The sequence below is a fragment of the Sinocyclocheilus anshuiensis genome, unplaced genomic scaffold (assembly GCF_001515605.1).
Source record: "Sinocyclocheilus anshuiensis isolate Anshui unplaced genomic scaffold, SAMN03320099.WGS_v1.1 scaffold3182, whole genome shotgun sequence".
Taxonomy (NCBI): domain Eukaryota; kingdom Metazoa; phylum Chordata; class Actinopteri; order Cypriniformes; family Cyprinidae; genus Sinocyclocheilus; species Sinocyclocheilus anshuiensis.
In genome coordinates, this window is record NW_015538129.1 from 14542 (window position 1) to 28512 (window position 13971).

The window sequence follows — 13971 nt, forward strand, 5'->3', positions numbered from 1 at the left end:
CACTAACATACACATGCTGCTTATCGAAGCTCTAAACATATTCTTGTCATGCATGAAACTTCTAATTGTTTTAAACTGACTTTGTGCATTGCACATATGAACTCGTTTCAAATGCATGAAACGTTTCCGGTAAGTGCAAGCATTAGTCGTTAAACTGTATGCATGAATTAACTCTCGCTGGGAAAGAAGCTTTTCAGCATATCTTGCATTGTATTGCTTGGAAACTGTCTATATGCATTGCAAAAAAGAAGTCGTATCGTTTCAAATGCATGAAATATTTTATTTAAGTGCAAGCTTTACATCCTATACAGCAAGCACGAAAAAACTCTCACTGGCAAAGAAGCTGTACAGCATATGCATGCATTGAATTGCTTAGATCCAATAACTTATAATTGCTGTGCATAGATGCTGTAACATAATCTTGTTATGCACAAAATATCTAACACATTAGAACTGTATATGTGCATTTCATATAATTCCTCGTTTCAAAAGCATGAAACACTTTCAGTAGGTGCAAGATTTACTACCTTTTCTGAATGCTTGATTGAAGTCTAACTGAAAACAAAGTTTTACGGCCCATACGGCGTGCATGGTGTTGCTTAGGATAACTAAGGTAAACATGCTGGGCATAGAAGCTCTGACATATTCTTGTTTTGCATGAAATCTCTTAACTTTTAAAACTGTCTTTGTGCATTGCATATAAGAACTCGTTTCAAATGCGTGAACCGTTTTCAGTAAGTGAAAGCATTAGTCGTTATACTGCATGCGTGAACTAACTCTCGCTGCGAAAGAAGCTTTACAACATGTCATGCATGTTATTGCTTGGAAACTATCAATATGCTTTGCAAATAAGTCGTTTAAATGCATGAAACATTTTCTGTTAGTGCAAGCTTGACTTCTACTACTATTGCATGCATGCGTGAACTAACTCTTGCTGGGAAAGAAACTATACAGTATATGCATACATGGAGTCGCTTAGATTCACCAATTTATAATTGCTGTGCATAGATGCTCTAACATAATCTACTTATTCTGATCTCATGATTTGTATGATATTGTCTTCCACCCCAGAGTCTAGTTTGAACTTCACTGTCACATTTCCAATGTCTACATCTGTGTACCATGCTTTCTGTGCAGAGCTGTGGGTCTCTTTTAGTTCCATTGACCCGATGAATAATGAATCAATAGTGACATTTCTATTGTGTTTAGGCTGAGTCTCTTTTTGACCAGACATGCACACTGAGGCAAAGTGATTGCGTTTTCCACAGGCATGACATGTTGCACCAAAGGCTGGACACTGTCGTGGAAGGTGAGACTTTCCACACTTTTTGCAAATGAATGAATCTGCTTTTTGCTGTTGAGATGATGTTCTTTCATATCTCTTGTTCTGTTTTGCATCGTTTTTCTTTTTCTTTTCAATGGCGTGAACAGTTTTACTCTGCTCTCCCATTGCTTGAATCTGTGTTTTTGCTGCCTCTGCTGCTCTACAAATGTCCACTGTTTTTTCAAGGGTCAGGTTTGTTTCTCTTAAGAGCCTCTCCTTTAAACGCTGATGACTGATATTGAACACAATCTTGTCTCCTCTATAGTGGAGTCAATATGCAATCACATCATGAATGCATATAACATTACACCACTCCCACGCCGCTAGAGATGCGAGCTGCTGGACTTGCTGCCTGGAATGGAACCACACCCGTGTCGACGGGCCAGGATGCCGAGCCACTATTCTCCTCAAGCGCCACGGGCCAGGGAAGATGAGCAGTTGTGACAAAGCCGCCGCCCCTAGCGCCCCGGACCAGAGAGGGGAGCGCGTGCGGATGTCAGACTCCGCCCCCTACCTGGACCCCTCCTTTCTGAATACTGCCCTTCCTTCACAATTCCCCGGCACAACGAGGACACCCTGTTTATTTTTGGACACTATTTACACTTTTTTTCCCATTTTGGACATTTTGTTTTATTTTCTGTTAAATAAAAAGCCTCTCCGAGGCCTGACGCCACACCTACTGGATCTGTCGTTTGCTCCTCCCACCACAATATATATTACATTCTGCATGATAAAATATGAAGATTTCACAGTGGTCTGATTCTGTAATTTTTTTTTTTTTTAGTTACTACAACATTACTGTAGTAAAACCATGTTTTACTACGTTTATACCGCTGAAGACGAGTGGAGAGTATAGAATACTAGATTCAAAAATTAACTATCTAGAGAATACTTGCATATAAAACTGAAATCTTAAAGATGTCTATCAGATGTTTGTACACAGCAGATGCTTTTCCAGATGAAGTGATCTTTAACAGACATCTTACAGACATACGTATGCTATCTGGGAAGAAATTTCTTAGAAATATATTTTACCTAGGTGACGAGGACAACCCAGTCACTTTGTGTCAAACTTCAATGCAGTTACGGGGTTTTTGACCAGCGAATGTGTGCAAATGTGCATGAACAGATTACGAAATTTTTTGTAGTTATATGGGCGCTCAGTTTTTCCTGTTGTAAAATACATTTGGCCAAAATCTCTTTCTATAAAAGATGAAATGCTACTGTATGCAGAGGCTATTTAAGTGTAGGCTATTGGCTATGACTAGATGGCAAATGCTATCCCTCTCTCTCCTGTCCCACGTCTCAGACCTCAAATACACAAAATATGAGCCTTTATAGCGGATATGAGCGGATTTGAGGTTTTACTGACAGTTTGAGCGGCTCCAACAAGATTTAGTCACAAGCTTTTTTAATACCTTTCATTGGCTAAATATTTGTAAGACAGACAGACATAAAGGGTGACCAATAGCATTGATTTATTGAAGAAAACAAAAAACAAAAACAAAACACCACCACTAAAAAAGGGCAAGGTTTAAGGGCAAAAAGGGCATGTGCTCTGCACAGGTTGAGCCCTACCTGTGCACGTGCCTGGTGACAGCCATAATTCCAATAAGAATTTTCAAGTAGGTCACAGGAATTCACCTAACTAAAATTTTACCTAAAGGCAGCAGAAATGTAACGATAAAAGTAACTTTTGCACTATACACTGTGGCGGGAGGAGCAAACGACAGACACAGTGGGTGTTGGCGTCTCCAAAATGGAGAACAAAGTGTCCAAAGAGAAATTAGTGTCCAAAATAAACGGGATCTGGTGTCCTCGTTGTGCCGGGGAATTGTGAAGGAAGGGCAGTGTTCAGGAAGGAGGGATCCAGACAGGGGGTGGAGTCCGGCAGCCGCACGCACTCCCCTCTTTGGTCTGGGGCATGAGGGGGGGCGGCTTTGTCACAGCGGCTCATCGTCCCTGGCCCGCGCCGCTTGAAGGGAATAACGGCCCGGCAACCACGTCACGGGTGCGATTCCATTCCAGACTGCAGGTCCGGCAGCTTGCGTCTGTACGCTCTTCTCCTGGACCCACGAAGACACCACCGTGCATGCACAGAGACCTGTCTCTCAAGGAGAGGCTCGCTTGGCTTTTAACAGCGGCGGTGACGAGGCTCCATTCACTTCAGGTGTGCCTTATCACAAGCTGCTAGATCTGGCTGTTTCGGTGCTCCTCCTCTCTCACACACTCACTCCTGTCGCGATTCTGGTGAAGGGTGGGGATTAAAGGTCACATATTTTTCACCTTTCTGGAGTTTAAAGTTAAGCCTTGATGTCCTTAAGAATATATATTTGCGGTATAAGTAGCAAAAACCATCTCAATATATTTTTACAGCTCCTCTCTCAGGAGCTCTGCAAAGAACAGGTCGATTTTGTTATGATTTAGTGTGTGACATCACGTGCACTACAGCCGGTGGCGCAGTTGTCACGGCGACCGTCTCAGCCCTACTGTGCAATGATGTAGTTTCCTGACATCCAGACTGAACAGCGTTTTCTCGACATGTTTCCGTGTTGTTGTTGCTCAGCAATGGCATGGAGGCAATGTTGTCAGGGGGTTTGGCAAAAGGAGAGTGGGATTGTGGGCAGTGCTCTGGGTGGTGACTGAAGGCGGTGACTGAGTAGTTCTGACGTCACCTTTTTACGGAAGTCACAACGGTTAGTGAAAAATCACAGCTACTTTATGCAGGCTGTGTGCATTTGACTGTGGATTGACTGTTTTGAAACTTATATGGTAGTTACATAGCACCTAGACCTCAGTTATCATGAAAAAAGCCAGGAAGTGTCAGTTTTGACAATATTGGACCTTTAAGGGATGGGGTGACGATGACAATTGGGGGAGGCAGCCGATCTGTCACAACACAAATACTAAATATATTATAGTTTGGATGTGACCGTGGGCCCGTTTCAATAAGGAGGTTCAACCAACTCTGAGTTAACTTACCCTGAGATGGGAAACTCTGACTTTTCAGTTTCAGAACAGCTGAATTGTGTTAGCTCAGTCAAGTCTGAGTAGGTTGACTCTGAGTTTAGCGTGTGCACCACGACTAAGTCATGATCAATGGAGCTCCGAAATTATGATTCACCATGGCAACAGCACCGACAAAAAGACGTCTGCATACTTTGAGTCAATGCATAAGTTTAATTCTTAAGGTATAATAAGGTGAAAACTGGCAGAACAGTAGGTTATTGAACTAATATTAATTTTCATGGTATCCCATGGGCAAAAATGAAAAAGAAAAAAGAAGAACGTGACAGCAGCTAAAATTGAAGTATAAACACAATTCAATCAGGTAAAGCTTTAAGCATAAAATGTTCATGGGTGTAGGCTACATGAATTTACAAACATTTGATATATTAATGTATATTTATATATAATGTATATTGATATACATTCAGTGTCTATTTCAATGTGCAGCAGCTTTTTTTCCACATACTCTAATCTTTTCACGTAGTCTAATCTTTTCACATAATTAAAGATTCTCTAATCCAACCTGTTACATTTCTTAATTCACGAGTTCACACTTACATATAATGAATAGAGTAAAGGTTATGCGTATTTGGCGTGCTGTCCGGGGAGAGGGCTCCGAGCTCGGTAATTACTCTCGAGCCCGGGGTACTCCCCCCGTCCGGGGAGAGGGGTCCGAGCTCGGGTCTAAGCCCGGACCCAGAGCGCTCCCCCAAAGATGCAATTAGTACGGGACAGCAGCCAGAGAGGAGCATTGATGCGGCAGTGGGGAAATATGGAAAAGCTCCTGCGGGAGCGGGCACTGCTGTGGCAGTGTGGGAATTTATGTATGGCTCCTGCGGGGGCAGGCACTGCTGCGGCAGTGTGGGATTTTAGGTAAAGCTCCTGTGGGAGCGGGCACTGCTGTGGCAGTGTGGGAATTTATGAATGGCTCCTGCGGGGGTGGGCACTGCTGCGGCAGTGTGGGATTTTAGGTAAAGCTCCTGAGGGAGCGGGCACTGCTGCGGCAGTGTGGGAATTTATATATGGCTCCTGCGGGGGCGGGCACTGCTGCGGCGGTGTGGGATTTTAGGTAAAGCTCCTGTGGGAGTGGGTGCTGCTGGGATGGCTGGAGTGGGGATGGGTGTTATAGATGGATTAGGTGATGAAAAAAGGGGGTCAACAATGGTGGGTCTGAAGTTTGAGTGACCGAGGCTATACTGACGTCAAAGGGGTTGGCCAATGAAGGTTCGGTGGGGTTCCTTGATGTGGGAGCGGTCCAATCGAATGTAGCTCTTGAAAGCTTCTGACGACCAGCGACCGAGTGCTTGTATCTGCTGCTGGGAGAGGCCTTTTTGGGCCGCTGTGGTTGCTGCGCCAATTCGGAATGAATGGCTGGAAAAAATTATCAGCTGGGGTACCGGATACGAGTAGAATGGATTTAAGGTGCTTTTGAAACCAGAAACGAGTGACGGGGCGGTTGGAGTCATCTGTAAAAAGGGGGTCGGATGGGAGTTTGGACTGTGATTTCCTGAGCTGGACAAAGGCTCGGAGGGCTTGGTATGGTAGTATGGGTGATTGTAGGTTGCAAATAAAAATGAAATGGCCTTTCTTGGTCTGGTCTGTTTTACTTTGCTTAATGAAGTAAGAGATGGTTTCGTCATCCATCATTGCTAGATCGGAGAAAGTGGGGTGGATGTTTGGATTGAAGCTAGATGTGATAGCGAGCTCAGAGCATCTGAGAAAACCGAAGAAAGCCAGGATGAACATGGCATCAAGCGTGCGGGCGGTGTGAATGGAATGATAACCTCTGCGGAGGGTAGAAATACATTTGGTCAATATTTGTAAGGTTATGGGTTGTTAAAATACCTTTGATGAGTAGTGAGGTCTGAGAATTGGTTATCTGGGGTGAGGGTGAACCGTATAAGAGTTTGTGGAAAATTTGGATTCCACTCAGATAACTCTTAATGGAGCTGATTTGTAGGTTTTTGTTGATGTTAAGGTGAGAGATGAATGAGAAAGGGAGATTTTCCTCGTTTGTCTCGCTTTTCGAGGAAAGAGGGGCAGCCATCTGCTTCCCGCGATTCAGGACCCGCCGCTGCTGAGGCACGGAAGGGAATGAGCTCGTGGGGATCGCAGGTGGATCTGGCCGTGAGTTTCAGAGACTGGCTCAGAAGGCTAGTGTCGCGGCTCGCGCTCCTCCCCCGCCCGCGGGTAGGGGTAGGAAGAGTCGCGGGTCAAAGTAAAGACCTAGGGGATGTGATCCAGACAGGGCGTCAGCGCTTTTGTCCGGATCAGAGTGATACCTCAGTATCTACTCATTTCCTTCGGGGGTCTTACATCTGCCCTTATTTTCACCTTCCTAATTCCCCTGTAACCACCATCTCTCCACTTGACCGAAGTTAGGTGGGAAATTTCCTCCGTTATAGTCTCCTATGCTGGACCTATTAGGTTTGGTTGGTTCTATGGCTTCATAGTGACCATCTTACTGATGGTCCGGTCGACCCCTAGAGGACGCAGTTCGAAATTCCCATGAAAGGGAACGTCTCAGGTTACTTATGTAACCATGGTTCCCTGAGTAGGGAACGAGACACTGCGTCCTCTTGGTTTCTTGCCATGCTGCGGATGCAAGCTTCAGACGAAGAAGTGAATGATGTGTGCTCCCGGCGCCTATTTATACTATAGTCGCACCGGTAGTGACGTCATGGCTGTCGCCGGCCAACGAGTTGGTGTTTTTTCAATGTATGCTTCAGACACGGGTCACGACGAGGCGTTCCCCCCATAGCGACCCCTAGAGGATGCAGTCTCGTTCCCTACTCAGGGAACCATGGTTACATAAGTAACCTGAGACGTTTTCACATAACCTCCTTTCTGAAATGGGCCCCGTATCTTTTTGAGACAAAAAAATGTGTTTACAAATAATGTTAACTCAACACCAGTTTACTGTAACTGTAGCCTCAAACATGAAAGCTATTTGAACAGTTGAGAGGCATCATTTAAGATTTGCTAATGCAAGAAAAGAGACAAAACACATCACATAAAAAAAAAGTTTATATTTGTTTATTCATCTTGAAAAATCTCTTATTACAATCAGCATACTTTTTCCAATGGCACTGTAGAGAGAAGCGAACACTCAGTGCAGTAAGACAAAGGACATAGGCTTTTTGCCTGTCACAGTGCACATTTTAAATACAAAGAAGATTGTTCATTGTGACATTTCCATAATGCACCCTCTAGCCACAAGAGAGTGAATTCCAAAGTTTATTGATGATCTGCATATTGCCACACATACATAAAAACAGGGTACAACATCTTGTAACCTCCATGTTTTTGAGACTATACCAAGTGCTGCCTCGGTTATTTATTCCCCTTGTTATCCAACCTATGATTAGCTCAGACAACCATATGAGTTATAAATGGACAATCTGTTTCATACAGTATCTAAAACACTATGTCAGACTTTTATGGTTTTATTTCTCCAAAATGCTTGTAAACCAGCAACCAATGCTCTATTCCTCTCTCAGGGCAATGACCTGACCTTAAATCAGAGTCATACTTTCTGAAACCTACCACTCACTTTAAATGACTACAGAAATTAAAGTCTACAGTCTTTACGACTGTGTTCACCCAGTGTGACCCAGTTACAGTGAGTACCGGTCTCCAAGGCAACACATTTTGTACAGGCATCAGTTTCAAACATGGAGGTCAAAGGAAGGAATGAGGGAAGGGGAGGTGAGGGAATTTTACTACAACATCCAAGTACTTTGGCAATGCAGATGGTGCATTGGTTGTGCAAATGAATGACCACTGGAACTGATTTGAGAGGTTGAGGTAGAGGGACAATGGTGGGTATCCAGTCAGGTAATATGTGATTGAGGATTGTGGAATTGCAGTTCTCTTTGTTTATGCAGCCATAATCCCTGTTACCAGGCCTTGAGGCCATAGGTACTACATTCTTACAATAGATGAGAGCTATTGGTCATTGGTTTATTTTGCTAATACAGATATTAGTCTGTCTAAAATTTCCAATTCCAATTCCAAATCCAAATCTACTCCATTAACTGATGATAAATTATGGCACAGTCATTCTACACAAGACAATTACACAAAAATCATCTAATTTTACAATTATCAGTCCATGAACACAATCCTTAAAAAATGCTGAGATGAAAAAAAAAACCTTTGATATTCCAGATTGTCATTAATCTCTGGGTGACCATCTTTGCACTTTGGAGAATTCTCAATGGCACCCGCCAGCTATTGCCACAGACCCAAAGAGGAGAGGGCTGTCCCTCGGGTTTTACACCTGTACATGTCATGTACACACAGAGCTGTTACAACATCCCATAAAGGAGACATTTTCTGTATTACACAGAAAAACTTTAACCCTTTTTCTATGTGCAATGACCTGACCTTAAATCAGAGTCATACTTTCTGAAACCTACCACTCACTTTCAATGACTAGAAAAATTAAAGGCAAAGCAAATGAGAATGTGGTTAAAAACAATTAACCCTTTCTGATGGATTTTTGAGAAATGTTTGATCTGTTTATTTCTTAATATTAGACATTAAAATAAATGATCTAATAATGTGTGGAAAGGCAGCGAGAAGGAAGCTAGCCCAAATCCAATCACCATAACGTCCAGTGTTAAAATATACTTCATTCAGTGTGGTAAAATACCACAGAAACTTCATTTCCAGAGTTCTTAAAATAGAAAGGCAAGTCAAAGCTTGATGAAAAGGTACTGATTGTGTATTGCGAAGTAAAAAAAAAAAAAAAAAAGCTGGAAAAGAAAAGAATGGTAGCAACACTCTACATAATCTTTGCAAAGATAATGTATTTAATTTTGAAAATATCTATTGATGCTAAGTCATTAAGGAATCACACCGCGTATAAAAATATTAGATATCAACAATAATATGAAAACCTCATAAACTGCAACCTCTGAAATATTGCTACGGTAACACCACTCATCTTTTTGGTGGGTTCAAACCTGCCTGATAATGAACAACAGAGCATGATCCTAATATGCTCACAAGACCACAAAGTCAAATGGCCGTGTCCCAGAAGACTGTAGTCTGAGTAGGGTAGGGGGGTGGGCTGTGCTTCTTTGCCCCGCTAGTTTTTTTCCAGCTTGGCATTGTAGGCAGGCTTTCTTTCTTGCATGGGCTACGGTCAGCAAGACGTTCTTGAGACCGTATCTCCCGGCAGAGGCGTTGTTTCCTCTCGATCATCTCCACCATGTTGCTGTCACTATACAACCATGGCATAGGGGGCATCTATTGGACGCATATAGAGAACATAGGTTGTCAACTCTATGTAATTTTACAGCTGCACAAATAAGTACTGTACAGTGATAAAGACGATACCTGTTGGACATCAGCTGGCTGTCTCTGAGGTGTGCCTTTTGGAGATGGTGCTACTGTTGTGGAAGAAGACCGTCCTACCTTTGGAAGCGTCTTCAGTTCTGCAAGGAAATTTCCTACAGATGAACAAGAAACATCAGTTGAAAAGACTTGAAAAGACCAGTCTTGATTGTCATGAATTTCTGTGCTCTTCCAGAATAGATCAGGCTGATTTTTGCTGGTTATTGCTGGTCTAGCAAATTCATGGTGACGCTGATCAACCAGCGTTGTCTTTTTACTCTGCTGAAGAAAAAAAAAAACTTAAACCAGCCAAAGCTAGCTTTCCAGCCTGAATGGGCTGGTCTATTGCCTGTTTTTTTTTTCTTCACTTTTTTAGCTAGTCAGGCTAAGATAAAAGCTGAAGACCAGGCTCGAAGACCTAGTAGGTAGAGAAGTTGGTCAGCAGCTTCATCAAAGCATCCCTTCTCAGGGCCAGCATTTAAGACATGTTACTAACTAGTTGTGCTTTAGCTGGGCTGTAAAACAAATTTCGTTCTTACCAGAGTTTGAATTCCCCAACATTATATTTGGAATCATGGAGGATCGTCCAGACCAAGTGGATGATGCCATGGCTGAAGATCCAGGCCTTGCATCTTTGTCCTGTGCTTTGGGTGATTCTGTGCTATAATTGCTTCTATCTTTCTCATCATACCGGGGTAAAGTCTCATTTGTGTGTACTCCCTTATCTTTGCAGTCCCATCTGCTCATGACATCATTGCCATTGGTGATCCTTTCCTTGCTTCCCCTCCTGCTCTCTGCACTGTGGTTGCTTTTCTCCTTGTCCTTACCAGAGTCTATGACATGCTTGCCACCATCTTTATCCCGTTGACGTTCCAAACCTGTTCTACCCAGATCTTTATTTTCATGTCTGGAAAGAAGGTCTATCCCATAGCAAACATTCTCTCGGCTGTTACGTCTGCTGTCTGGACCATTTCTCAACAGAGCTTTACAGTCTTGTCGGGGCAAGTGCTCTGGACCAACACAACCTCGGTCTTTACTGTCATGTCTGGCAAAAGGTTCTGCATTATTGCAGCCCCTGTCTTTGCTATCTCGTTGAGGCAGTGCCTCACTGCTACTGCCTCTATCTTTGCTCTCTTGGCGGGGAGGCAGCTCTGGGCAGTTATATCCCCTGTCCTTGTTGTCACTTCTGGTTAATGGCTCAATGTTACTGTATCCACAGTCTTTGCTGTCATGTCGAAATAAGGCTTCAATGCCATTTGGTTCTCTGTCTTTGCTGTCACGCCGATGCAAGGACTTTCCATTGCTGCTGCGGTCTTTGTCCCGTTTGGATTCTTTGCTGTGATGGCTCCTCTCCTTGTGCTCCCGTTTGTACTCAGAACTGTGACCTTTTCCTTTTATTTCAACTAGAAGAGGGAGAAATTACAGATATTTCAGTGACTTAATCTCAACTATAGGTGGCTATTCACACTGTGTTCCAAATTTTTATTATTGCAGTACTGAAATTTGGTCACTAGGTGTCCCCATGATACTCAAGGATTCATTACATTTTTTTTTTAATTGCTAAAACGCATTTCTTGAAACCATCACTCATTTTCTCAAAACCTTAAACACAAATCCAAATACTCAAACTAAATTCACGAAACCTCTGACTCTTCCATCAAAATCAAACAACCACTGCAAAACACATTTCACTTGCACTCAAAATCAACAGGTGCTCTCAGATCACACACACGAGTCAATAAAATAAACACTACAGAGCATTCATTAGACACTACAGATAAAAATGAAGAACACAGCATCCAGAGCATTACAGAAAAAATATATTGTATTGAGTAAACAACTTTGCAATTCTGTAAAAAAGTGTAGTAGTTGCAACTGAGTAAGGAGTATATATTGTATCGGCATACTGTATGTATTGTAAGAATAGTATTGTGCTGAACACTGAATAGTACTGAATGTTTGTATATATTCAGCACTTGGGTACTGCAAAAATACTGCAGTCCAACTGCAAAGGCCAAAAAGGTCAAATAAAACTCTAAATGAATAGCATGTTACATACAGTACACTCAAATACTGTAAGTTGTGCAATTGTAAAATCAGGGTCAATGAGAGATTCATTCTGTCTCAGCATAATGTTTTTGTGCTTGAGTCCGGCCTGAGGATTTTGTCCACATCACAAGTAGTTGTCTTTTTTTGCTAGACAAAGATAAAAAAACCTCTGGTCTGACAGATCCAGCCTTGATAACACTCTCTAAACCTTACTCTTTCTCTCCTCATCCTCTTCCTCCTCATCCTCCACTTCTTACACTGAGCCGTGCTGAGCCAAGTCGTACCACGCAGTGGAAAAGCGCCATAAGTGAATGAGAATGTGTTTAGAGTTTTGTAAAAAGAGTGCATAAGATTTGCAAACTAACTGCCTGAACGTGTTTAATGTTTTGCAGAAAGAGTGCTTTATTCGACAAATTGGTTTAAGCTAGTGAGAATTTGGGTGTTTAATGGCGCTTTTCCACTGCATGGCACAGCACGGTACGGTTCACTTTTTGGGGGTTTTCCACTGGGTACAGTACCTGGTACTTTTTTTTAGTACCACCTCGGTTGGGGTTCCGGGGTTCCAAATGGTGCTTTTCCACTGCGTGGTACGACTTGGCTCGGCACGGCTCAGTACAGTACGACACGGCACGGCTCACGTTTCCACTGCAGTTCAGTACCGCTTTAGAGTGGGCGGGATTATTCACATGCAAATTGGTTTAAGCTAGTGAGAATTTGGTTCAGAGATTGGGGATTAGTGTTTTAGTGTTTAGTTAATTTCTTAGAGAATATACCACCCATAAAAAAAACTAATATATATATATAAGAATCAGAGGACTTCATCTACGTCACAGGCAGGCAAGGGGGGGGGGAAACTCTGGTGTGGCGGATCCAGCCTTGAATAGACAGCACGTTTCTGTCACCACAGGCCAGTTCTTCCACCCTAACGTAGTAGTCTTGTAATTCTACACAAGATTCTCTTCCACTCTTCTTTTGCTATTCTTTTAAACTTTCCAACTGATTATGGTGGCCACAGAGAATCTGAACTCTTTGTCCTGCCTCTGTCATTCCAGACACAAGAACATGGTCTATCACAGTAGCTCTGGTTTAATCTGAAATGACTGTTCTTGGTCTTGCTCTTCCTCGACCTCCTCTTCCTCCACCTCATATACGCACTCTTTCATACCTCTCAGATTGATGGATGCACCCATGCCATCTGTGCACTTTGAACTGGCTTATATTTTGTACATTCACATATTTAGAAACAAGTGTGAACAGTTTTGAATTTTTGTGTGCAAATGATGACAACCGTATTGAAGTTGTGCTTAACTTTTGCTTTCTTTTGTTTAGGGTTTTGCGTCACAACTTAATCGCAGTGCAAATTGCGTTTTAGTGAGTGAGAATGTGTTTAGAGTTTTGCAAAAAGAGTGCATGAGATCTGCAAACAGCGTAAACCGCCTAAACTTGTTTAAGGTTTCGCAGAAAGAGTGATTTATTTTACAAATTGGTTTAGGCTATTGATAATTTGGTTCAGAGAATGGGATTTAGTGTCTTAGCAAATGTGAAAAACTGTAATTAAGTAGTTTTGTGTTCTTTGGACTGTCCATGGTAAGCAGTGCATTAAGCAGTTATGATAGGTGTGGCACACACTAGAGGTCTTCACGGGTCCACTTGGATCCGAAAACCCGAGGTCCAACCCAAGACCCGAGCGGGTCCGGGTCCAAAACTTCGACGAGTACCTTGGACACGGGTTGGGTTCGGTATTAGCGGCCTCGGGTCTCAGGTAATTTAAAATAAACATGCTTTTTCCAATTTATTCTTTTAAACTATCCCGAATGCGTAGGCTACTTTCCCTTTCATGTTAAGTGAGGAACACACTTAGAAAATAAAGCTATCTTTATAGCACATAAAGCTATCGATTTTTTTTTTTATCAAACTATCACGTTTAGTTTTCAATTCCACTGGTCACAATTGAAAGCTGAGCTCAGAAATAACTTGTATCCATCAGGCAGGCACTAATATAAAGTAGCCTAATAATAAATTGAATAAATGTTAAAGCTGCAGTCCATAAATTTTGCCTCTGTGTCGCCATCTCTGTTTGAAAACCTGCAATTGCAGCTGTCTGCGGAATTATCTTCCTTGCGTGGGTTGTGCGGCGGCTTGGCTCCAGCATGGATGAATCTAATGTTTTGAGGTGAATGTGTGGCAGTCAGTCACCGCACCGGTGTGGATATTTACTGTACTTCGCAATCACAGATTCTAGCCTA

At 42.6% G+C, this 13971-nt stretch overlaps 1 protein-coding gene across 1 annotated transcript in view; it reads right to left on the reverse strand.

Moving 5' to 3' along the window:
- Positions 1-8866: 8866 nt before the first annotated feature.
- nyap2b (neuronal tyrosine-phosphorylated phosphoinositide-3-kinase adaptor 2b) overlaps positions 8867-13971 on the reverse strand; it is a 29152-nt gene continuing 24047 nt past the window's right edge. The window contains exons 5-7 of the mRNA XM_016479763.1: positions 10216-11079; positions 9680-9792; positions 8867-9589 (exon numbers count right to left, since the gene is read on the reverse strand). Coding sequence (XP_016335249.1) covers positions 9359-9589; positions 9680-9792; positions 10216-11079 — 1208 coding nt within the window. The 3' untranslated portion in view covers positions 8867-9358. The remainder of the gene's footprint in view (positions 9590-9679; positions 9793-10215; positions 11080-13971) is intronic.